The 24,492-nt window shown below is 39.6% G+C and overlaps 2 protein-coding genes across 2 annotated transcripts in view; one reads left to right on the top strand and one right to left on the bottom strand.

The window, feature by feature from the left end:
* The window catches only part of col4a6 (collagen, type IV, alpha 6), a 151,790-nt gene extending 147,992 nt beyond the window's left edge, over window positions 1-3,798 (top strand). The window contains exon 46 of the mRNA XM_088924586.1: window positions 447-3,798. Coding sequence (XP_088780712.1) covers window positions 447-707 — 261 coding nt within the window. The 3' untranslated portion in view covers window positions 708-3,798. The remainder of the gene's footprint in view (window positions 1-446) is intronic.
* Window positions 3,799-10,919: 7,121 nt separating this feature from the next.
* leap2 (liver-expressed antimicrobial peptide 2) lies at window positions 10,920-15,440 on the bottom strand. The gene is made up of 3 exons (XM_088925408.1): window positions 15,288-15,440; window positions 13,428-13,591; window positions 10,920-12,735 (listed from the first exon to the last, which is right to left on the bottom strand). Exons 1-3 carry the CDS (start codon window positions 15,354-15,356, stop codon window positions 12,696-12,698), a joined length of 273 nt encoding a protein of 90 aa, XP_088781534.1. The 5' UTR covers window positions 15,357-15,440; the 3' UTR covers window positions 10,920-12,695.
* Between the last annotated feature and the right edge of the window lie 9,052 nt (window positions 15,441-24,492).

Raw genomic sequence — 24,492 nt, 5'->3', positions numbered from 1 at the left:
ATAAGCGCATCCCAGGAACAAAATTCATTTTTGCAGAAAGCTGCACTGTAGTTAGAATAAATCCAGCAATTCAGAAATAACGAAGATAAGTTTCTAATCTCAAACACGGCGTGACTATAGCGGATAAAGGAACCGAATCTCATCAGTCTGCAGCAGAGGCGATTACATTCTACAAATGTTAAGAATCCTGAAAGGCAATAAAATAAAGACTTAAGCATCCAGAAGGATGTATTCATGAGGCATTTATAGTAGAATAGACTTTAGAGCAGGTATCTGTTGGAATGAGGGACTTAAGTGATTTTTATCATAACTGATGTGTTTTTAATATGGTTTATCATTTATCTTATGTTCCTCTCAATCCACACTAATGTAGCTTTAGACTCTGGATGGGATACTCAGCAGGAAATCTCTTTTTGTTCTACAACAATTTGGTTTTGGTCTTCCAGCACACAGCCGCTGGTGCTGAGGGTGGCGGTCAGTCCCTGGTCTCCCCAGGTTCCTGCCTGGAAGATTTCCGCGCCACGCCCTTCATCGAGTGCAACGGCGCCCGCGGCACCTGCCACTACTTCGCCAACAAGTACAGCTTCTGGCTGAGCACCGTGGAGCCGGGCCTGCAGTTCGTGCAGGCGCCCCCTTCAGAAACTCTGAAGGCCGGGCAGCTGCGGACTCGCGTCAGCCGCTGTCAGGTCTGCATGAAGAACTTGTAGCAGCGTAGACAGGAGGGAGGAAACACAGCAATGACTTGACACAGAGGAGCAGAAATACCTTCCTGGAAACAGTGCGCCAAATTACCACCTAATCGCCCCCACCTCCCCCTGTCCCCGGACCAAGGATTGGTTTGGGTGACCAGCTTCAGAGGGGCCTGACATCACGGGACGAAAAGTGAAAGGGGTCATGTGGGATTCTCCTGCCTTAGCTCTCGCTGACGATGGTGCTACGCGTTCATTTTCTGTTTTGTCGCCTTTGCTTGAATTCCTCACGGCTACCTCAGCGATTTATGGCAAAAACCCACCTGGAGTCGCTCTGACCCATGTTCGGTTTTACATATCTTATGAAATGCAGAGAGGTGACGGAAACACAGACCTTATAATGGATGGGAACTCAATAAAAGACACAGAGCGTTTAAGCAGAAAATCTATTCCATGAGTGCTCACCAGTCGCAGTAGGTGACCTTTCCTTGTTTTTGGAGGTAAATAATCTCTTTGTAGGATACAGAAAACCTTGTGAATGTTCACTTCCAATGGTAGAGTTTAGGATCAAGTGTTAAAAGAATAAAAAGTAAAAACTACAAAATGCTACAGTTTACACAGTTGTCGATTTTAAGCTTTTATATTTCCTTTCTTAGACATCTGCATATACTACTAATGCACTGATCGGGATTCTTACAGGTATTATTATGTGGATTTTATGAAGCCTACAAAAAATGTAACAGCTAGGTTGTGAATCAAATGCATGTAAGTGAATAGTCTGCACTGAGGGGATACAAGAGGTTAATAAGGGGCCAGTAAAATTATACACATGGCTGACCCCTCATTCTACCTTTGAAACACACACTGCTATTCGCCCACTCCATGCCCCTGTGAGTTCCTGATATGCTTACGGTTGTCCTATCCAAAATGTTTTTTAAAAAAAACAAGCTCATTACTATACATAGTTTGTTTATAAAATGTTCCAACAATGACCCTATTCATCTTGCCTTTTAAATTTAAACAATTCTGTGACAGAACGCTGTAACTTAAGTTTTAATTGGGGTTTTGCTTCCACTGGAAATGAAAGGAAACAAACCGCTACCCAAAATAATCTGACAAGTGATATTCATAAAGGGAAAGTTTGAAGTTGTTGACCCATGGTGTATGAGAAAAAAATGTCTGAATCTTTCCCTTCCTGTATCAATCCAAAAAGCAAGAACAATTCTGCTAAACATGTGCAATAAAAATATTTTTCTCACATGGCTTAATCACATCCACATCTAAAATATTTAGTCTCATTTAATTCACAATCATAATGCACAAAAAGATGCAAGAAAACATACAGCAGACTCAAACTACCCCAATTACCATAAACTGTATGGCAATGGATGTAATTACACTGTAATAAGAATATAATTATTATATTATTATCGTTTTAATAATAATGTAATAATTACTATTTATTTTAATCCTTCACTCATGTTTCAGCTTAACATACAACATACAAAATGCATCTCAGAATAGATTGTATTTCTTACAAACTGTGGAAAAATTGTTTTTCTGGTATCACAGACTATAGTTAACTTGTATTAATTGACTGGCAATAAGGAAAGCATTTCTTGCAGCATTAAGAACATTCGGTACTGTACTGTATGTTAACAGGGTATTCAGGAGACACCCTGTCAACTCTGTCATTTATCTAATCTTGTCATGTCTGAGTTAATTTGTGTTTAAGATCATATTTGACCTGATTTGCAATGTCAAAGAAACTGAAACAGGTTGTAAGTATTAAAATATTTTGTTTTAGACAGCTTTTACAGTTTTGTTGTAAATATTACCCCACAATGATCTACAGTATGACCCTTCTTTTTATCAAAGAGATGCTGTTACTAGCAGAGAAGATGAGCTTTGGTTCTGTGATGCATAGATCTGTATTACCCCTGTATAAGCCCCATTTCTGCAGAAAGAATTAGTAAGAAAATTAGTAATAAAGAAAAAGTTCGTTTCACCTTAATAAGATGGGAAAGATTTGGATGTTCATTGTGTTATAAGTTTGTGGTCCTAACCCAGGAAATAGGACTTAATATTTCATTTACAATTTAAGTTAAATTAAGCAACATATCTAGGGTTTTTGCAGACCTACAAGACCAGTTAAACTCCACATGTACTAGGTAGGTTAATAAAATGTGTACATGGTTGCAAACAGTTCACTTTCTAGAAAAGACGTGGAAAAAGAAGAACTACAGAATGGAATTCTAACTCCCTGATACCTATTAAATGTAATCCTGCTACTTGTGAACTTGTGTTTGATCTCTGAAGACATTAATGACCAGTAGCAGGACATCAATAAATAATATTGACACTAAGAAAAAAGGCAAAAAGTAAAAACCTAATAGATTTGTCAACAGAAACTTACTTTAGGACAGAGTTCCTTTATTTTTATATTTGAAATCCTGGAACAATTGTAGGTATTCATTACTCCTCTTTTGAAACACTGACTTGACATAGGCTTGCATACCTTTGAAATCTACTGTAGAACCAGATCCTGTAGCTTTGCCCCTGATGTCTCCTCTGTGGTTGAACACTTTTGGGGTTCGCTGATTTAACCACTATGTGTATTCACTGAGCATTTTCTTTGGCTACTAGCCATGGCTATACATTTTTACTTTATTTGTGTACTTAGATTGTGTATAATTATTTACAGTTTAACCTCTGTCTAAAGAAAAGACACAATAAATACAAAAAAGTATTATGTGGAGTATATGTACATTTGATGGATTAATCGTAAATCACTTTTTAACTGTACACTTAAGACTGCTTTTAGATTATTATTGTTAGTTTTGTAATTGCTTTTTATTTTTCTAGAATACAGGAGTAATAACATATTTACTGCAGAGTATACACTCATAGGTGTGGTATTGAGAAAAAAAGGTCTATACTGATTGTACAGTGCTGCAGCGTTTGTAAAAACAAAATTCCCAGTCAAGTATATAAGTTAAATCAGACTCAGAGTTTTTACTGTTGAAGAACAGCAGTTTTTTTTTAGTTTTCACAGTTTGGAAGCACCATGGGTGTGCCTTTGTTCATTTGAAATAAACAATTTAAACTGGAATGGTTCCTTAGGAATCTGTGTTTCTTCAATTCAGCCCATTTATGCGTGCAATTCATATGCAGACTTCAATGTTTTGGTCAAATTCAAATTGTATAAAAGTCATACTTCATGGGTCACGTGGAATTCAATAGACACTACACAGGGAGTGACATGAAACAGTAGGTACAGAACACGGAATGAGTCGTTTTTTAAAGTAATATTATTTTTAATGCAATTAAAAATAATTCAAAATATTTTAAAAATCTACAAATATCATTGTTTATTATTTACTAGATGACTGGATAAATACCCGTAAATTCATAATAATATGCTCATCATAACAGTGATCTTTGATCTTTGTAAAAGTGCACCTGCCAACAAGATCCATTATTATGTTGTAATGGGCAACAATAAATTGAAGACCATTACAAGACCACAACACAGGAGAAAATATTCTAACAGTACATATCAAGGACACACACACACACCCATAACAAAGCAGCTATCACTCATTTGTCTGTGACATTGGGCCACAGGTGTGCAACTTAGAGAGACCAATCAGAGAAAAATACAGGAATCTGCACTGCGATCAGTGCAAGAGCTGCTGTGGCTACTGTATGTGTGATTATTGTTCTCCATAAAAACGTTTGAAACAAAGATCTTAATGTCTAATTGGCTTGGAATAGTGTAAGACATGTTTAAAAGGGGAGCAGCCTCAACAACAGTAAGAAAAATCTAAACCCTGACATTTACACACATTAACGTACCCTAAAGTTAATACTTCATACCTCCACAATGACAAATCTGAAAAATGGTACCTTTCATCCTGTAGTGAGTTAGTAAAAGAATGTCCCTGAATACGAGGCGCACAAGCAATGTTAAATAAAAATTTTCCATCTCCGCTTGTGTCAATACATCGCAATATTGGCGACAGGTACGATAAGTGAATGAGATAGAATGAAATTAGGGAAAACAGATGAGTTCAGGCCTGAATCTGAATCATGGAGCTGTTTCATGAAGCAGGTTGAACTACTGTAATTCAGGATTTTCTTATGTTATCCAATTAGACTTAACCCAATAACTGTGTTCAGGTTTCACTAAGGCAAACTCAGGTTTAGATTATCCGGTTAAAGCAACTTGGGCAACTATAAGTGAGGCTCTTCCACAAGTTTCAGAAAGTCTTAAGTAAAATAAAAAGTGTATTTTTTTAGGCAAGACTTTTACTTTTTTAACTATACATTGATTTTGTTAGAAAATGCCCTGTGGGGACTTTAATGAGGAATTCCAGAGAATGATGGTCCAGAGAACCTATTGTATTAGGAAATACTTCAATAAGTATTTAGATCAGGGTGCATATCTACAGGGAACAGAAGCTACTTTTACACTGGATAGAATTAAATATGTGAATATTACCAGTTATTTAATGGAACCCTTGTTCAGCATGGAATAAACCTATTACTTGTTCCTTTGCAGCCTACGCATGCTGACGCAACTACCCGCCTGAACACTTCAAAATTGTGTTGGTGCAAACACCACTTTTCCTTATTGCATGACACGCTGCTGCTTTACTGAAGTGATCCCAGTTTCCAACAGTAAAAAAAAAAGCTGCTCCAGTCACAAGTTTAACATAACCTGCCCCGGAGCAGGTTAGGAATAGAGGATGTTGCTATACAGTAGCTATTAAACCGGATATAATTCAACCCTGCTTCGTGAAACCGAAAATCCTGACTTTTTTCAGCACGTTTACAAAAGTAATCCAGGTAATTGAGTTATCTCGTTTATATATACTAAACTATATTTAAAACTATATTTTTAGTTCCTCTGAGTTCCCGTAGTCCGTTAATAATACAATACCGTGAATATACAGCATATAAGCAACGTTAAATAAAGCTGTTTAAACTGCAAATCTTAGCTTGTGACAATATATACTGTAACATGAACGAATGTTCTGGAGAATACTTTGGGGCGGGGGGTGTTAAGACGTGGAACACTCGATACTTAATTTTAATTGAACAAAAGGGTTACTTTAACAAAACAAAGTTTTGGTATGTAGCTCTTCATGGCGTTGAGCGCACTAATACAGTAGGTTTCATTTCACTCCGCAAACTGCTGTTTTTTATCATGTGTTTAGTGCTGCGCTTTCAAGGCAGTTGGTTGGTCTCTCGCAGACAAATGCTCACAAATCCCAACAAGTCTGAGTGGTTTCTGTTATACAGTATGTCAAATGAAAGCCTCTCCTTTCTATACTCGTGTTTCTGAAGGTATTATGCAATGTTACATTTATTCCCAAACTTCTCCACTAGGAGGCGCCAACAACAAGGTTTTGCACAGACAACACTTGATTTGTAGTAGGCAAGACCACCTTCGGAAAACCTGGGAGCAAGTCCTTTGTGATTCTCTGTAGACACCTGGATTTATTTTTCAGTCTGCCTTTGTTACTCCTTAAAATACATTACAACTAATCCTTTTTCCAGTGTGTCCTTCTGTTGTTGTTTCAGAAGTTAGTAGTAAGACTAGAGGAGTTCTAGGGTTAAAAATGTCAAATGACAAAATACCTGCCGAGAAAGACATGTCCTTCTTTACAATACATGGTTTAACTTCATGCAAGCTATCTTGATTTTTGTGCTCTGTTTTCACAACCCTGCAGAGCTGTTTATGCACTGATAACATTGTACTTTATATACTGTAGTATCAGTGACCTATTGTATACGTTTTTCTGAAGTGCTTTTTTCGAAGCTTAGCACTCATGGTCAAGGTCTGTTCCCTTGACTACATTGATGGTTTCACATGACAAAATAAATCTGAGGAGATTCTCACTTAGTCTCAGTACCCTCAGATTTATGTGGGAGGAGAAAATCAAGATGTACACAGGTTTCTGGACAAAAAGAGGAGTCAATCCTATGCCATATATCCTATGGACATTACCAGAATAATTACCATTGTTTCATGTATGGAGGTAATCCTGCAAAAATTATCTACTGTACAAATTTCATGAAGTATATATATTTTTCGCCTGGTCTGTATAAGCAACTTAAAGCTAAATAGAGCCCACACAAAGAACCAATATGGAGTTAAAACTGCAATGCGCATCAAACAAATTGAAGCTCCTGACAAGATTTCTTAAAAGGTCATTTATGTCTTAATCCTCTTTCAGCACTAAGATAAGAAGAAAACAATGCATCACCACAGCTAAAATTAGCAAATAAGAAATGCAAATGTGGCGCCAGTTAGACAAATTATTTACAATGAAATATGTTTTTCTCCTTGAAGGCAATCGGTTCTTGTTTTTCAATACAGAGCGAAAACAGAGTGAAGGTTGATGTTAGCATGCCCAAGTCTCCACAAATACACAGTGAGGCCTGCTGTTCAGATTGAGAATTAAGCATGTGGTGTTTTTATGTCTTCTATGCAGTAACTGCAGTCGAATTGAGAAGTCTGTCAGTGAAGCACTGTGGCACAATAATAAACAGCAGTCTACGTTATTTTTCTAACAACCGTCTTGCAAAATAATAAACAACATTCTTCATTATTTACAAACAACACAATCATTGCCTGAGAAATGCAGTTATTCGGAGGAGTCCACTGACAGGGGCTGACCTAATTCATTCTGAAAAGACTTTGTAGACACAAAATGTTTTCCTTCAGGCCTTTCACCAAGTATTTGAATTGCTCTACTTATAAAAAAAAAACCTTTCCAGGTCTCAAAGAGTTAATTGCAACAAGCTTGTGGATTTAGTACAAAGCTCCATACTAACCAAAGGTTCATCCCCAGTTAGTAGGCTGCTTTCAGTTTGTTGCAATTGACCCAAAATGACTTGTCCTTTAGCTTTGCAATCACTGCTGTTTCAGAGTGAATAACGTGCCTAAAAAACACAGCATTGATGTTCTGAATCTGTCAGCAGCAGGTTATGTCAAAATGCTTCACATCTGATATAGTTCATTTCAATAAATGAAGGCAGCATGTGATTAAGCCCTTACACACATCATGCTGAAGCGTGGTGTATTGAAAAGAAAGGCAAACTGGATAGTTCTGCTACCATATTTTCTGCAAAATGAATGGAATATGGTAACATATTTTAGTTACATAGTAACATATTTTAGTAGGTCGATCAAACCCTACTTAATGCAATGATTGTTATTAGGGTTATGTATTGAAAGTTTGTTTGGTAGCTAGCTGAGGAAATGGCAACATGGCCGTTCGGAGAAAAGAGGTCTAACACAAAGTTCTTCAACACAAAGCTCATGATGCGTGCGTTTATGGTTGATGGGGTTGGTTCAGATATGGGTGAGGTAAGACCAAACTAGACTTTAATGGTAGAGACTGGGATTCCAAGATGATCTAACCCAGAAAAGTGATCCAAATGTGATTGGCACTGAGAGACGTTTCCACTGAGGAAAGCTTTTATTAGTAATATACAGTAAATTAACAATTCAAATTAACTGTTCAGTCCACTTCCTGACAAACAGCCTTGGGAAAAAGGAAAAAAAAGGTCATTTCATTTCAGACTAATACAGTCAGCTGAGTTCTGACCCAGACTGCCTTATTGACTTCTCTGTCTGTAGCATGTCTATCAGAACATCAGCACTGAGCACGTCTATCAACATCAGAACATCGGCACTGAGAGACGTTAATTAGCCTGACACGGACCTGGTGTAGGAACGGGTAGTGAATCGCTTCTTGTGATTCTTGTCAGTGAACAGGAGTAAAGCACCCTCTCACCTGTCTGGCCCATTTGCTTCACCTAAATGAATGGGGACACAATTTTGGCTCCGGGTGATACCCCCAAAATCTAGCAGGTTAAAACAATGTTTTTTGTGGGCTAGCAGGAGTCCTTAATGCTTCACAAGAGCTAAGGGTGGAAGAGCACAGGGAGAAAGAGAGTAAGATATCTGACACCGCAGCTAGTTGGACACCAGCATGAGGAGGAAAGCTTTTATTAGTAATATACAGTAAATTAACAGTGGGATATCTTTGATAATTAACTATTCAAATTAACTGTTCAGTCCACTTCCTGACAAACAGCCTTGGGAAAAAGGAAAAAAAAAGGTCATTTCATTTCAGACTAATACAGTCAGCTGAGTTCTGACCCAGACTGCCTTATTGACTTCTCTGTTTGTCTGTAGCACGTCTATCAGAACATCAGCCAAAGGTGATCTCTGTCTGCTCAGTTAGTGCCTTGACTCTAGTATACTGTAGGACCTGAATGTTCTTCCTTTGTTTACCCTGAAGGACGAGAGAAAGGCTCATTTGCAACTAATACCACATGAGATGTCAATCAGGCTCCTCTGTTACACGCCAAACGTGGTGATTGGAAAACAGCCCTGAGATCAACACGTCGGCCCTGGCTGGTCTCTCAGAAGCAAACACAGAGTGTCCAGATTGCTAGGAAATAGGAGAACATGATGCTAGTCTTGTGGGGAGTATGAACTTGCCAACCTAGCACTAGGGAGGGCGGCTGTGTTTACCCTCTGTGTTTATTTAGTCTCGTGAACTTTCGTCTCAAGGTCTGTGAGTCCACTGTTTCTGTGTTGCAACTGGACCAGATGGTACAAACGACTCACAACCCTGTTCATGGGTTTTCATTGCTGTTCGGAAGAGCAGCTGAGTCTCTAAAAGATGGTCATCTGTGACTATAGCTTTTTCAGCTTTTCCACTCTGGAAGCCTGGGTAGATGACTTTGCAATGACTGAGATCTAGAACATAAAATTGCATTTCACATGGTGAAAGCTTAAATATACCTTTTGAAGCATTGATTTGGTATCGTATTAATTATTTTAATTACACTGAGCTTTTTGCTGCCTGAAGTCAGCTTAATTGCTCTAACCTGACCTATTATTAGTCGTTTTCCTGGAAAAGATTGTAAAACTCATCATAACAAAGGTGACTGGATTCATTGCTAAAATAGAGCTTTCTGTCGATCTTTTTGCTCAGTTTGGACAACCAATGGTATTATCAGAGCCATATTGAAAGTTAATTAGAAGTACAGTATGCTGCATCTCAAAAGTACAATTTCTCCATCTTTCTGCCTACAGGGATGCCTAGAGGCATACCATCATACCATCATGGCATACCATCTCTCACACCCTGCTGCTGTCTGAAAACAGCCATTCATGAAATTGCTTCCTATGTCTCCCATGCAGTCCATTGCTCGCCCTCTTCCCTCCCTAGCATGTGAGGGAGCTGCTGTCTGAGATACGGTGAGAGTGAGAGCTCCGCAGCAGGTCTGAGCTTGCCCTGTGCTCTCCGTTCTGTGACACCCATTTCGACAACCCTGGAGGTCAAACTCTCTCAAGAATACCTGGGACATTGCATCATGGGTACCGTTTGACTGGGCTAGGAGAACCAGTGTCTCTTTCCCTTAGGACTCCTCCAGGTGTGCTCCATCAAAGCCCTGCCCATGTCCCCGGCCTCTTGCCCTTGGTATTCCAGCTACTGTAGCTGCTCCCCTCAGACACTTTCTCCAATCTAAAAAGTGCCACCCGTCCCTCTTCCAGAGTCCTGTGTGCACAATGTTTTATTGCTGTTCTATACAGTTGCTGTAGCATATTAACTGCGTAGAAGTTAATCTACTGTTATTTCTGTTATACCGCTACCACATGGCCTCGATGTGGCAATTTATTTAATGGCCAAGCAAATATTAAAGGAAACGAAAAGCTCTTCTTTCCAGTCCTTGCAGTTACATGTACAGGATGGTACTCCGCTGCTGTCACCTGTTGTCTTCACCAAGCTTGAGAGGTTCTCTAAATGGTTATGATTGTGCTAGAGGTCACATTCTATGGAGCAGTTTGGTGCTTTCAGGAAGAGCAAGTGTCTGTTAGTCTGTTTTGGTGGCTATATTGTGATATACCATGTTATGGCAAATAATGTAATGTTTAGGGATTTTGGCTTGTAAATTGATGGTTATGGATTCAAATACTGTATTTTCATTTTTACAAAGATCCTTGAGAAGAACTATTACACTACTTAATCAAAAATATCATTGACAGCTGAAAATATCAGGAAAATACCTTTATCGTGTCAAATGCACCAGCAGGAAGTCAAATTGCAATTATGCTTTTTATTCAGAAAAGAAAATGATTTGGCCAACATCAGGGCTGAAACAAGAAGTCTTCAAACATTTTGGTTAAGGCTTTTTTATTAGTAAAATGACACTCTCTGCATTTTACAGTCTCTTGTCAAAAGAAAAAAAGAAATACAAAACATCAAAGGCAGAAGTCACAGTACTATGAATTTTCTATTCTTTTACAGTACGTTATTTTGCGAGGCTTAAGAAGTGTTTCACATTACACCCATGTGCACATAAATGATTACTGGACTCCATGACATTCCTTCTCCTTTTGCCAATCAAAGGCATCCTACACTCAGCATCCAAAATGACAAATTTGTCCCCTCAGTTAAGCCCCTGGAGGAAAGTCATGCTGAATGAAGATAAAGACAAAAGACACTTTCTACATAGGCTGCTTACACAATAAATAGACCTCACAGACCTCACATATAAGTTCATGTTTCTATTTGGAAATTCACGTACAACATGTCAATATGAAAACTTGAATTGTTAAAATAAATAAAACGATTAAACATCAGCTTGGCTCTGTGAGAGCAGAATTGGAGCTGACGTTTTTTTTTTAATGATTTACATTAGTACACACCTTGGGGACGAACACTTTTAAAAATCTTTCCCCCCAAAATGTTTCACTGCATTTTATGGGAGGTGGTACATTTGAAAAGGTTTTGAGTAACAAAAAAATCGCATGACTTTCCCATTCAAAAAATGAGTTATTAATAAGCATAGGAGTACACAACCAGCTTAATAACTAGAAAAAAGGCTGCAGTACTTCAACATGCCACATATTGCTATGTGAGTAATTAACAAATATAATGGTGTCCACAAGTTTAATACATGCATTTCTCTTCCCATACAATTCGAGACTCCCACTCTTTGTGAACTTTTGTGAACTTAAGGAATGTCAAAACTAAACAATTCTTCTCAACTCTCAGCCCCATCAATGCCAAAAGAGATGTGTGATTTACTTTTTTAATTGATAGCTTATGTTCTCTTTCTTAAAAAAAACAAATGTCGTAAATATGGTTCCATTTTAAAAAAAGAGGAATTAAATGAAACAAGCATGGTTATATCCAGAAATTTCTTTTAACACTTGAGCTACAGGGAGAGTTTTTAGTCTTTGTATTTATTACATGTACTGTATGAGCTTTTTTAAAGTCATGAGCACTGTGTTCTTAGTGCCATTCCGTTGCAGGATCTGAAGATTTTAGCTGGAAACACTGCATCACAACAATATATTGAATTTTCCAGCAGAAATACAGTCTTTAGTGGAATAACAATATACAGTATGATGCTATGAAGAATATTCTTGCACATTTGAGTGTTACTTAAACGTAACATTAAAATATCAGCAGATTTACATTCACTTCTCAGAGAAAAAACATGAACAATTTATTGTCCCTAGTGCAAAATTTTGATACTCTCTTGTTTTTTGACAACTGGGGCAACATTGTAACATTTCTGATTCCAAAGTCTTCCTAGAAAATAACCTAAAGTTTTCTATAGAAATTTTCTAATTTTCAAAAGGAGTCTATCGATCAGGTATAGGTTATTTTGTTTTAAGAAAACATCCCACTTACCTTTGCCCTTTTAATAGCTTTAGACATTGGTATTACCAAACCCAGTTTTCCAGACACTGCAGTCCACAGTAAGGACTGTCTCACTTCCTAAACTAAACTGCTGCAAACATTTATAATATCGCATACATTACATTGCCATTTTACAAGGTGCATTATTTTAAACAAAAAAGATAAGTTTTCTGTACTCCCTAACTGCTCCAGTCGTATTTCTGTAGTGAAGAAATTTGGTGGGTTAGTGCACTTCTCTGTCCAAGGATGATGACACAGTCTCTCAGGATTGAAAGTGCTGATAGGACGAGCAGTGCCCCTCTCTGAGGAAAGAACGAAAGAAAAGAAAGCTGTGAACCTGTATATTGCTGACACGATCATATCAATTCAGAACGGAACATTTTCAATGCCTAAATATGATGCAGCATGACAATGTAATTCCTCCAGTTCTGCCCTAAATACTAGTTCTTACTAAAGCAAATCCATTTGTAATGCTGTAAGTATTGTTGTAGCAAGTAAAATGTGACTACCTGTTACAAAAGGAACAGAAGCTTAACAGGAGGCGATACAATTGTTTAATTTTTCTTGCAGAAGGTTAATCAGATAGAGAAGCAACTGTACATTGCTTTTCCTTATTTTCATTGTTACTGCACAGCAGTTTCAGACTCTCAACTCTTCAACTCTCAGCTCTTCTCCACATTCATAAGAAGGCTGTGAAGAGGTCTGCCCTGGGCAGGACATTGACTGATCAGCAAAAAAGCATTTAGGAATTGGCTTCTTTATCTGATGTCTGGGGTCATAAATGTATACCTCAGCACAACAGAAAAACACTCAACGTGTCACTCAGAGTCAAATACTGTATAAGCCTTTATCTTTATTTTAGAGCACAAAAAAGTACAAGGGTCAACATACAGTGTCATGAGAACTGTGATTTTGGCAGACAAATGAACTCATAGTTTCTACTGCTCCTGCATTCATTTCCATTATTGCATCTGAGCTGGAAGGCTGTAGTTACCTGCAAACCTTGGTGGTGCATTCAAAGCTGTCTTTGCAGTAGGCTCCATGGGGCTTGATACCTATTGATCGCCACAGGGGGGTCATGCGGGCTTTCCTACTCAGGGCCTTGGTGCTGAAGCCTGTGCTGGAGGGCTGGCCCTCTGGAACTGGGCTGGAGGAGACCTGGAAAAGACACGCGCACAGTGATGAATCCTTGAATTGCCTCCTGGGATAGAAATGTATGGATCGGGGCTCGAATCTTCATCACAAAGGGCAGACATAAAGAGCTGCACGTCTCACATCACTCAGTGGCCACAGAACCCCCCTAAAGAGTGTACTGTGATAAAGCAGGGTGAAGACATACAGTAGCATTGTTTAGAGCTTTAGACATCTAGAAGGCTGCTGATTCAAATTCCAAGTGAGACACGGCTGTTGTGCCCATGAGAAAAGTTCTTCACTTGGATTAGTAAAATGTTCAACAACAAAAAAGTACAAATATTAGTATCTTTGGTTTCCAATTTCAGATAAATTAATAACAAATTATATGAAACTGTGGATAGCAATGGAAATGTACAGTATTAGGTTTGTATAACCATAGGAAAATTGTCAAATGACTGTCTAAATGTACCAGCATATATCAGTGGTTACTGATATTTTATTTAGCTGTTGATGATTTTGCTGAAGGCCTTTAATGCAAAAACTCGTCTGTCAGTAGGGTATTAATTGTGGCTCTACAATCCAGGACAGTGCATGTCTTAAACAGTGTCCATGTGTATTCCTTAGGATTCTAGATATCTTCCCCAAAAGACAAAGGCAAAAACATGATGACACTTTGACAACTGATTGGAATAGAAACTCATGTATTGATTACTACTACTAAATTTAAACCTGCTAACATTTCTCAAAATTTGATATTGTCAAAAAAAGGTATTTCATAAACTGCCATATACCTTAAAACAGGCAATAAATTAATTAATGATACAGTAGTTGTGAATCACCAGGGCAGAGATAACTGTGCTTTTGTAATTCTCTTAGTTTTTGCTGTTAGCCCAGTGTCTTATCAGACATTAACTCGACATTCACCTGACATAATAAGTGTTGGTGTAAGGTCAAAGGATTCATTTTTCCCCACAGGTTTTTGAACATCTCTAATGATAATTCAAGTCCTTTTTTCTGTTTTTTAAGAATCTAAATTATGAATCTGTTCATTCACTGTAAATAATGTCAATCACAAACACATTTAGACTTTCAACTTTCAAGCTACTGAATTTCTTACTCTCAGTGTGCGTAGCCATGGCATGACCTGGAGAATTATAAATGGAATTGTGGCAAAACGCTTTGGTATTTGATCAATTCCATGAGCTTTGCTGAAAAGGGTTATAATACCTCATATTCCCAAAACTTCATAAACATAACAAAACATTGATCTTTTTGTCTTTGGACAGGAATTATTGTACATCTGCCATAAGAGCAAAGTTGTGACTCCATCCATCCATTTTCTAACTTTTACTTCCAATTCTGGGTCACATGAGAGCCAGAGCTTATCTCAGCAAGCAAAGGGCACAAGGCAGGATACACCCTGGATGGGACACCAGTCTCTCACAGGGCAGACACACAGCGCCTCACAAACATGCACACACTCACACCAGGTCCACTTTTCCCAGAATCCAATTAACCTACCGGTAGGTCTTTTGGCTGCAGGAGGAAATCAGAGCACCTGGAGAAAACTCACATGGATACGGGGAGAACATAAAACTTCACACAGATAGCTCTCAAGGTCTGGAATTGAACCCAGGACCCCAGCACTGCAAGGCAACTTTGATAAACACTGTGTCAACGTGCCGCCCATCCTGGAAACAGTAACCTGAAGATATTTTACCTGGTAAATGAGGAGGAACACCACAAGCCATGTGGCTACTGCCTTCTTGATGCAGATGAATGACTGCATGGTGGTCTTGGGTGGAGCTCTTGGGAGTAACTGACACAGAGGCTCTGAACTGCACTCCTCCCCTGAATTCCTCAAAAGTGCAGAGATCTCTTCCTTTCTTGCACCTCCCTCACTCAGCTCCTCACTCTGCTTTTTATACCTAAAGTGACGTAAGGCATTGGCTAAATATTTGAAAATTGTACTGATTAACTGTTCCATCAGTCCCAGCATGAGCCAAAAGCTTGGGACTATTGGATATGAGCCAGCACTGGATAAGATAGAGCAAACGTTTTATCCTGTTTCGGGGTTAACTGTTAACTTGCAGTGTACTGTAGCCGTCCGAAAATGCAAAGAGAAAAGACCTGTGCAAGTGATTGACAGGCTGGTAATATTTCACCAATGTCCTGAATGAGCTTCCCCCCATATTATTTTAATATATGCATGTCCAAAGAGAGAAGCTTTTTTTTTGCCTACTGCCCTGTAGTTTAACATTCTAAGTAACTATTCCAGCAAAAAAAAAAGTATATTTTTATAAATACTGTATTTTGCAGATTCAAACCATACCAGCACAAAATGCATGATGGCAGAAATTAGCCTTGTAAGAAACATTGGTGGATTTCAACAATTAACCAGCTTTGTTTTCAGTCCGAAACCTCAAGATGTCAATGAACTGACTTGAAGAATAATTCAGTAGTTTGCACACCAGCTATTAGCTGTTTATAGGATATCGTCCATGTTGAAGAACTTTTTCCCCTTCCCCCTAAAAAGACAGTCGGGAGTCCATCACAGAAGTTAAAATAAGTTTTTATTTCATGCACATGAGCGCGAAACATGCAGAGATGTTAGGTGTATTTTTTTCCAAGTAATTAAAGTAGAACAGTCCTTAAATATTTTTCTGTTATCTATCATGCTTCCCTGTGCTTAGAAGATTGGCAGTGTTCCAAAATCACACACATCTTCCTACCTCCCTATTTGTTAAAGATAACTTCTTTTAATACAATTGGTTACTGAGGTTCATAGCACACATTCCTATACACTCGTATAGAATTACATAGTAGCCCTTGTGTCCAGCATTCTTCCATTCCAGTTCAAACCAGTTCTGGATATCCACCTTATAAAATATTCATATTCTGTGGGAAACGTGTGTACAACGTTCACAGAGACCCTTTCAACATCCATAATGAGGCATAATCATGATTCCTGGTAGATTCTGTGTGCCATTCACAAGCAGGACCTGGCCTAAGAACCACACACAATGAATGAACACTTTTTAGAAAGCATTACCAGTTATCTAATAAGATCCATCCATGTTCTGTTTTATCCAATACGGGGTCACTGGGGAGCTGAAGCCTAATCCGCCAAGCAACAGGTGCAAGGCCTTTACTGGATGCATGCCAGTCCATCTCAGGGCACAAACGGACACAAAGACGCACACACTCAAACCAGGGCCAGTTTTCCCAAAATCCAATTAACCTACCAGTATGTCTTAGGACTGTGGGAGGAAAAAATTATCACCTGAAGGAAACCCACACAATCACAGGGAGAATATTCTAACTCAACGCAGATACTGTAGCTACCCAGGGTCCCCAGCGCTGCTAGGCCGCAATGCAAACCACTGCTCCACTTTGTTGTCCCAGTACATTTATATGATATATAATGCACAGAAACTTTAGAATAGAAATATTTAGCATTTAGATAGCATTGTGGTGTATTGGTTAGCATTGCAGCCTTGCAGCTTTGAGTCCCTGGGTTCAATTCAAGATATGGGATGCTATCTGTGTGGAGTTTCTATGTTCTGTCCTTGTTTGCATTGGTTTCCCCTGGGTGCTCCAGTTTCCCCCCACAGTCCAAAAACAAACTGGTAGATTGATTGACTTCTGGGAAAATTGGTCCTGGTGTGAGGGTGTGTCTGTGTGTGCCCTGTGATGGACTGGCGTCCTGTCCAGAGTGTACCCTGCCTTGCGCCTGTTACTGGAACAGACTCTTGCTCCTCCATGACCCAGAATTGGAAGAAGCATGTAGAAAATACATGGATTTTTAGCATTTACAAAGTAATATATTTTTATATTTTTTTAAACAGCAGTTCTGAAAACGTATTTACATTTTCTGTGATCTTTAAAAAGACCTTGTAAAGCCAATAAAGGATTATATCCTTGGCCGTATCGACAAAGTTTTCTTCTAACCTCTTATTAAACAAACCGCAGGAGAAATTATTAGAGTGCCTTAAAATTACTTTAGGGGTCTCTTAGTACTGCAGTTTTCTTTAGCAAACTGTAACAAGAGCTTCAACATTTCTTGTTGTAGTTTGTGATTTATTACACCCGAGATCTTTCCCATCACCAGGGGGCTAACAATGAACTTTGCTTGTACTTTCCTGTTTGTTTTCTTGGCAACCTGTCATGAAATGCAGTCCAGATTCCAGAACTGTGGAGAGTCATGGTTAGAATACATTGTCCTGAGTCATACCTGCAGTATGACACCAGGAGAACAAAACTTGGCTCCCAACAAGTGCACAATGAAAGATGTCAGGGCTCCTCATAACCATCACCATTCTAGAGGTTATTGACGTGAAGGAGAAAAAAATATAGGAAATCCCGGCTGTGAATCCTTAAAAAAAGCTAATCATATTTACTGTAGACATGAATATGCACAGACATAAATGATCCTTATTTCTCCCCAGGATTTATAGTGTAATTATTCTTTTTAAGGAGCAGAACTGGACTTTCACAGTGATGCAGATTTGGTGCAAATGAGAGAAATGCATGTTACATTGCATTCCATATATCCATCCATTTTCTAACCATATTATCCAGTAGAGAGTTGTGGAGGAGACTGAGTCTATCCCAACACACAATGGGTGCAAGGCATAATACACCCTGGGTAGGACACTAGTCCTTCGAAGAGCACAGACAGGCACACACTCACACCAGGGCAAAGTTTCTCAGATATCATCTAACCTACCGATACATCTTTGGACTGTGGGAGGAAATTGAATCACCCAGAGGAAACCCACACATACACAGGCAGAACATACAAACTCCACACATATTAGCACCCCAGGAACTGAATCCTGGACCCTATTGCTGGGAGTACATTTCTGCACATGTAAACATTTTTGCAAGATATGTTGAATGGAGACTAATCTGATTTATCAAACCAAACTTCTCTGGCTCCTTTGAGTGCATCTCCTTATTTCTGTCAGTTGTGGTGTTGCGATTGACCCCAGATACTGCAGGGTACTGTAAGATCAACTAAACCTGTTTTCTGCAAAGAAAGCAACATCCCTTTGGCCTTGATTTTAAGCCACATGTCCAAGACCAGGGCAAAATAATTTAGAGGTTTGGAACAAGTCTTAAGGGACCCTTCAAATCTTTACTTCTCTAAACTGAGAGGCCATGTTTTTTTTGTCTAAAGTTTGTGACTCATATGACAGATATGGATTTTTATTAGCCCTGTACTGACTTCAGCTATTTTGGCAAAAATAAAGTTAAATTGGGGTGTAGGGAATAAATAGAGAACATAATCCCTCTTAGAGTGTAAAATAAAAAAATAACCAGTTGGGACAGAGACCCACAGAAAAAGATTTACATTTAACTTAAACTCTTGTCAGAATAGTTGGGACCTGACCACTGCATCATTTTCCTCCTCCTGTACACATTCAGTCACATACAGTAGTCTGAAGAACTTCAGTTTTATGTCTGTTTGTACATAGACAGTAATTTCCCATATAAATATTCTATTGAAGAATTGATCAGATACAAATAAGAAGTACAGGAGATGCACTCTTGTAATTGCATGCTGAGAAAGTAGAAATTCCTCACAATCACACCTGTTCGCTGGAAGTTACTGGTGTTGCAATGAAGCCATTAAAAACAAAGACAAACAGATGTACACAAAATTAAAAATAAGAGGCGTCTGCCAAGTGTTGATTAAATCCTAGCATAGCTCTTTCCATCCCAAAGCACTTTACATATACAGTAGGAGAGCGCAGTCTTTATCCACCACAGAAGTGCTGCACTACTTGATCGACACCCAGCACCTCCACTGCACAGCAGATCAAGACATGGAAGTGAGAAATTCTTTTACCACCTAAATGAGGACCTTTAGGGAAGACTGAGCATAATGGAATTTAACCAGGATGCCCGGATTAACAACCCAATTATTTTGGTATCTTAAGAGTATTTAAGAGCCTGGTTTCACATCTGAAGAACACACTTTCCTCAGTCATCATACTGCCATACTGATTTGGAAACCACCCACAGATCCACCGATTCCACTTACAGAACTTACAGTACCTAGTTCTTTTTGTAAATCTATGTTAGATTTTTGTTGTCTTTATATTACTGGTACAAGTCTAGTCGATGCCATTTCCTGACTGGGCCCAGAAGCGATTGCTAAGGACCTCGAATTAAAACTATCAAACTAATTGAAGTGTGGATATTAATGAAGTAGAAAGATGTAACCTAAGTCTTTTTAGACAGAACACAGAGCTTTTAATTCTGGAATCTTTTCTTTAACATACTGTAAGACAGGTCTCCAAATCTCAGCCGAGTCAAAGTTCTGGTATAGGCCAGGCCGGGGCAGAGTTCTGTTATGTAAATGTCCTCTGTAGACCGCGTTGCTTCATCTCTGTGAATCATGGCCAGTCTGACACTCGGGATATTGCTCCACAGGAATGCACAGTAATGCCATTCCAAACAATGCACAGCTCAGCACAGAACTTAAGTTCATAGTTAACCTCATTATATCATAGGCCTAAATCTTCACCGTCTTTGATTTGACACTTTTTTCTAAAGTTATACAAGATGACACAGTAAGATAGTTATGAATTAAGCCATATTTGTAGCTCCTTAGAATTTAAGGATGCATTTCAGTACTCACTGTATACCATGTTCCTAGAATCATGTTTTACAAAAACATGACAACTTTTACTGCATTAACATCTCTTTGAAGATGATTCTTGTCAAGGGTTGTGGTATTTTCTGTGTTTTAACCCTTTCCAGATTCAAACACAACAGATTCATCAGTCTCAAACACCTACATGGTACTGTACACTGGAGTGCAGCTTGTGTTCACAATTCTGGGGCCCTGAAAAGGAGTCTGGACATCACCAATGAAAGGGTGTTGTCAGTTCATCCCAGGTGTTCATACCACTCATGTCTCTCTCTGCTATGTGTATTTTTTGGGGGGGCAGGCCAGTTAGCCGAAAGGGAACTGAAACACCAAAACGTAGATGACTACATTCTTTTTCAGGGCACCAAAGTTGTGAAAAAGGCTGTGCATTGCTCCTTTCAATACAAAACCACCACTCCTCACCAGTGGGGTTAGTTAGTATTAGTAATCTACATTTGAGGGTGGCATTGCTGCCATGCAGTGCTAGGGCCCTGGGTTCAATTCCAGACCTGGGGCACTAACCGCAGGATTTTTCATGTCCTCCCCATGTTCCTGTGGGTTTCCTCTGGGTGCTCCTGTTTGCTCTCCCACACATACTGCTTTTTTAAGAAAATAAACTTAATTACAACAATGCACATAGCCATAACAAAGAACCACATTCTAACACTAAATGTCTGCAAAATTAAAAGGTCATAAAAAGTGTGATTTCAATCATTTTATTTGGCAAGTGGTGGTGAAGACTGGATTTGCGCAACAAAGTCCCTGCAAGACTCCTGGGTGTGACCTCTTGCGGTTGTCCATTGCATATCTCCAAACACCTGTCCCTGGCTCTGAAACCGCAGTACCACAAAGAGACAGGTTTTAGTTTTCTCTTTCCTCAGCACTTGTACAGGGCCCATAGTCCCTTTTCAGTGCTCTTTGCTGTGGAAAAGCCACATCTGGCTGTATTGCGCTTCATTCTTCCTCTGAGGTTTCGCAAGGATCCTCTTCTCCAGCTCCCTTGTCCTCCACTCTGTGTTGTGCTGAATGAGCGTGTTCCTCACGTTCCTCGGTCCTTGTCTCGTGAGGGACACCAGCAGCCGCAGCAGGTCCTGCATCCCTTTGCCCAATCCAGTCAGTGCCAGCCCCAGCAGAATGCACCGGTAGCTGAGCACCATTCCCACTCCCAGGAGCTGCACGGTGTCCATTCTGCCCACATCGATTTGCCGAAGGGCCAACTCCAGCTCCTCACCGAAACACGGGTCCCGGGGGCAGTGCGGGTTCCTGGTAAGCGAGTATCTGTGGAGGATGTCTCTGGTCACCAGCCTCTGGTGCACAGCTACCTAGTTGAGGTTCTTCAGTTTGTTGTCCAGCTCCTTGGGTTGAGTCCTCACCCAGGTCTCCTTTGGGGGTCATCTCCCCAGCAGCCAGTTGCCCTGTGGTCCAAAAACATACTGGTAGGTTAACTGCCATCTGGGAAAATTGGCCCTACAGTAGGTGTGAGTGTGTGCATGTTTGTGTTTGCCCTGCAATGGACTGGTGTTCTGTCCAGGACGTACCCCGTTTTGAGTCTGTTGATAGCCGAAATAAGCTCTATCTCCCCCGTGACCCTGGATTGTAAGAAGTGGTTAGAAAAAGGATGGATGGATTATGTTTGCAGACAATATTAAAACAAGAAAATGAGAAAACACTACACCAGCTGCAAAGGAGATTCAAAAAGATGTAGATCAGAGGTGGGCAGCCCTGCTCCTGGAGGCTTTCGAGCTCTCTGTAAAACTGCAGCACCTGAAGAGGACTTTTTAGGCCTGAGACCATAACACCTTTATCTTGTTTTTGAAACTTTTTGACTGCAATTGTACACAATGTCCCAAGCAAGGCCCTATTAATGCATTTTATCATTTGAGCACATACATCACATTCTTCTCCAGTTGGCCTGCTAAAAGCATCTGTGAGGTCTACAGAGTGAAGTACATAGGAGTATTGCACACTTTCCAACACTGACCAATTTTGTATTCACTTTATTATACAGTACTGTTTTACAATGATCCCATAAAATCACGCCAAGTACCCATGTATGGAAGGCATTCTGTTGAAAAATACCCTTATTATAATCTACTACTGATAATTGAAATGCTTAGTTTCCCTTCTGTTTACAATGATATTGGCTATTGGAATTAGTTTTCCAGAAGTAGCTGCTACCCCCTGCTACAGAGGATCACTGTTACAGACTGATATGAAAAACCAGTCTATCTCTTCACATCTCACCCACTGCGAACAGCACACTCTGTACTGTACATCTCGCTAAATTCTCACAAATTAATTTGAAAAAGGGTTGGAAAACTGAACAAAAATAACATCAGTCAGTTCTAACACTCACTTTTCAGGGAACTATGAGTGTTGCTTTGGCAGCCTCTAGTGTTTGAACTTTGCAATGCAAGATTTTGACATTTTTGTGAAGAGAAGTGGGGCTTGGATAGCTCAAGGTGGTGTGATTAGTGCTGCTGCCGTTTCAGCTCCAGTCTAGAGAACCATATCTGTGGAGTTTGCATGTTCTCCCCATGTTCATGTCAGTTTTCCTCCCCCTGCCCCAAAGACATCAAAGATTTGTCCCTTTCTTTATGACACACAATAAGCCTCCTATCTCTCATCTGCCCTTGATCCTGCCCTGCTCTGAACACTTTGGGTCAGGCTCCATATTGCCCTGAGCTTTTACAGGAAAAACTGCTTCCAGATGATGGATGGGAGAGGAAGACAAAAAGGTTATTTTTAGGTTATGCCCAAAGCCAAATAAAAAAAAAAATACTGGGTCCATAACTACAAAGCAAAGCATGGGATATTTTATTTTTTATCTCTAAAGTGCAAAAAACACCAAGCTTGGGCCATTACATTAGGGAACACCGATATGTTTAGTTTTATATGGGTGCAGCTCCAGCAAAGAGCAAAGTATAGGCTCCCTCTTATACAATACAGGGATTACCGTAAAAGCGTTCACAAGACACAAAAGAGCTTAACAGTAAGGCACTGGCAGGATTTGTCAAGAAACTCTGGTTTCTTCACAGATGAACTGCGACCACTTTGCAACATAAGAAATTCAGAGCTCTCCGGTTTCCTCAGGGATCACTCGAAGCCGAGGGAAGAACTTCCCACTGGCGATGGAGAACAGGGAACAGAGAAAGGCAGTGAGCAGGTTATACCTGCTACTATTAGAGTGAAGTTACATTATAGCATAGAAAAACTGTTGGAAGGAAAAGGACTTTGAAAACGTTGATGAAGCAACACTAAATCGGTGAACAGTGCCGTAAGGCCAACATCCAATTCTTCCCCTTTGCAGATTCACAGTAATACACACCAAGACTCAAAAGACATTTCACAATGATTTTAGAAAACGCATTTTATTTAATTTCTTCTGCATTTGCCTCACATAGATCATAAAATATACATTGTGTAAGAAGTGGTCTTGGCCACAAAAAACAGCTGTGAATATTGTTCCTCTTGACATATTGCACATATTCCCCCAAAGTTAGTTAGTTTGTTAGTTAGTTGGGAGATTACACCCTGCTGCCACTCTGGAACAGCCAAACCACTTTGCAAGGTCATCCCTTTACCAGAACAATTAAGTAAAGGACTCTTTCAGATTCCGCTAAGCTCTTCATCTCCCTTCACCTTTGAAATCCTTTAAAAGTTAAGAAATGTTTTCATAAAAAAAAGGCTTGTCACTCACGACTGCAGCAGCCAATGTGCAGTTTGCACTTTATTCAAACCCAAGTGTCAACATTGTGCATGAGTTCAGAGCAACTGTAACCCTCCCATGTCCCTTTCTGCCAGGGTTTGAAACTACTTTGAGACGCACACCTAAAAACGGCAACGCTAAAGCTCCATGGAATCATCCTGGTGATGCTTCTTTTAATATGACCTGAACTTTGCCCATCATCAGGACAGACTGGCACCGTTAACCTCAGTAAGAACTCCTCAGAAATGGTCCTCAGAGAGTTCTGGGATCACCCATTGACAAGTGACAATTGCTAACTAAGTATTTCAAAAGGATGGGGAGAAGGGTTCCACTTACGACATCCTAGTGACTTTAAAACCAACACCGACAGCTTTATCAAAGGCCCCTGACGAACCACACGTTAGCCTGAAGCATGCTGGCAGACACTGCATCCCTGCAACTACCTGAGCAACTCGAGCGCAGGGTAGATTTCAGAACGCAAGGAGTTCAAGATATAAAAATAGTGGGGTGCTTTCGCGCTCGAAGTGTAGAGATTGCCTCCTAAGTGGCTCCTCT

This window comes from Atractosteus spatula, chromosome 9 (assembly GCF_055471065.1).
Source record: "Atractosteus spatula isolate fAtrSpa1 chromosome 9, fAtrSpa1.hap1, whole genome shotgun sequence".
In the NCBI taxonomy this organism is placed as follows: Eukaryota; Metazoa; Chordata; class Actinopteri; order Semionotiformes; family Lepisosteidae; genus Atractosteus; species Atractosteus spatula.
The sequence above is the reverse complement of the archived record's forward strand: the minus strand, read 5'-3'. Positions and strand labels throughout refer to the sequence as shown.

Excerpts from the sequence above, each read along its gene's own strand:
- leap2 (XM_088925408.1), bottom strand. The coding sequence starts at position 15,356 with ATGCAGTCATTCATCTGCATCAAGAAGGCAGTAGCCACATGGCTTGTG. Across the intron at positions 13,592-15,287 it reads TGTTCCTCCTCATTTACCAG|GTCTCCTCCAGCCCAGTTCC; the intron begins GTAAAATATCTT and ends TGTCTTTTCCAG. Across the intron at positions 12,736-13,427 it reads TGCACCACCAAGGTTTGCAG|AGAGGGGCACTGCTCGTCCT; the intron begins GTAACTACAGCC and ends TTCTTTCCTCAG.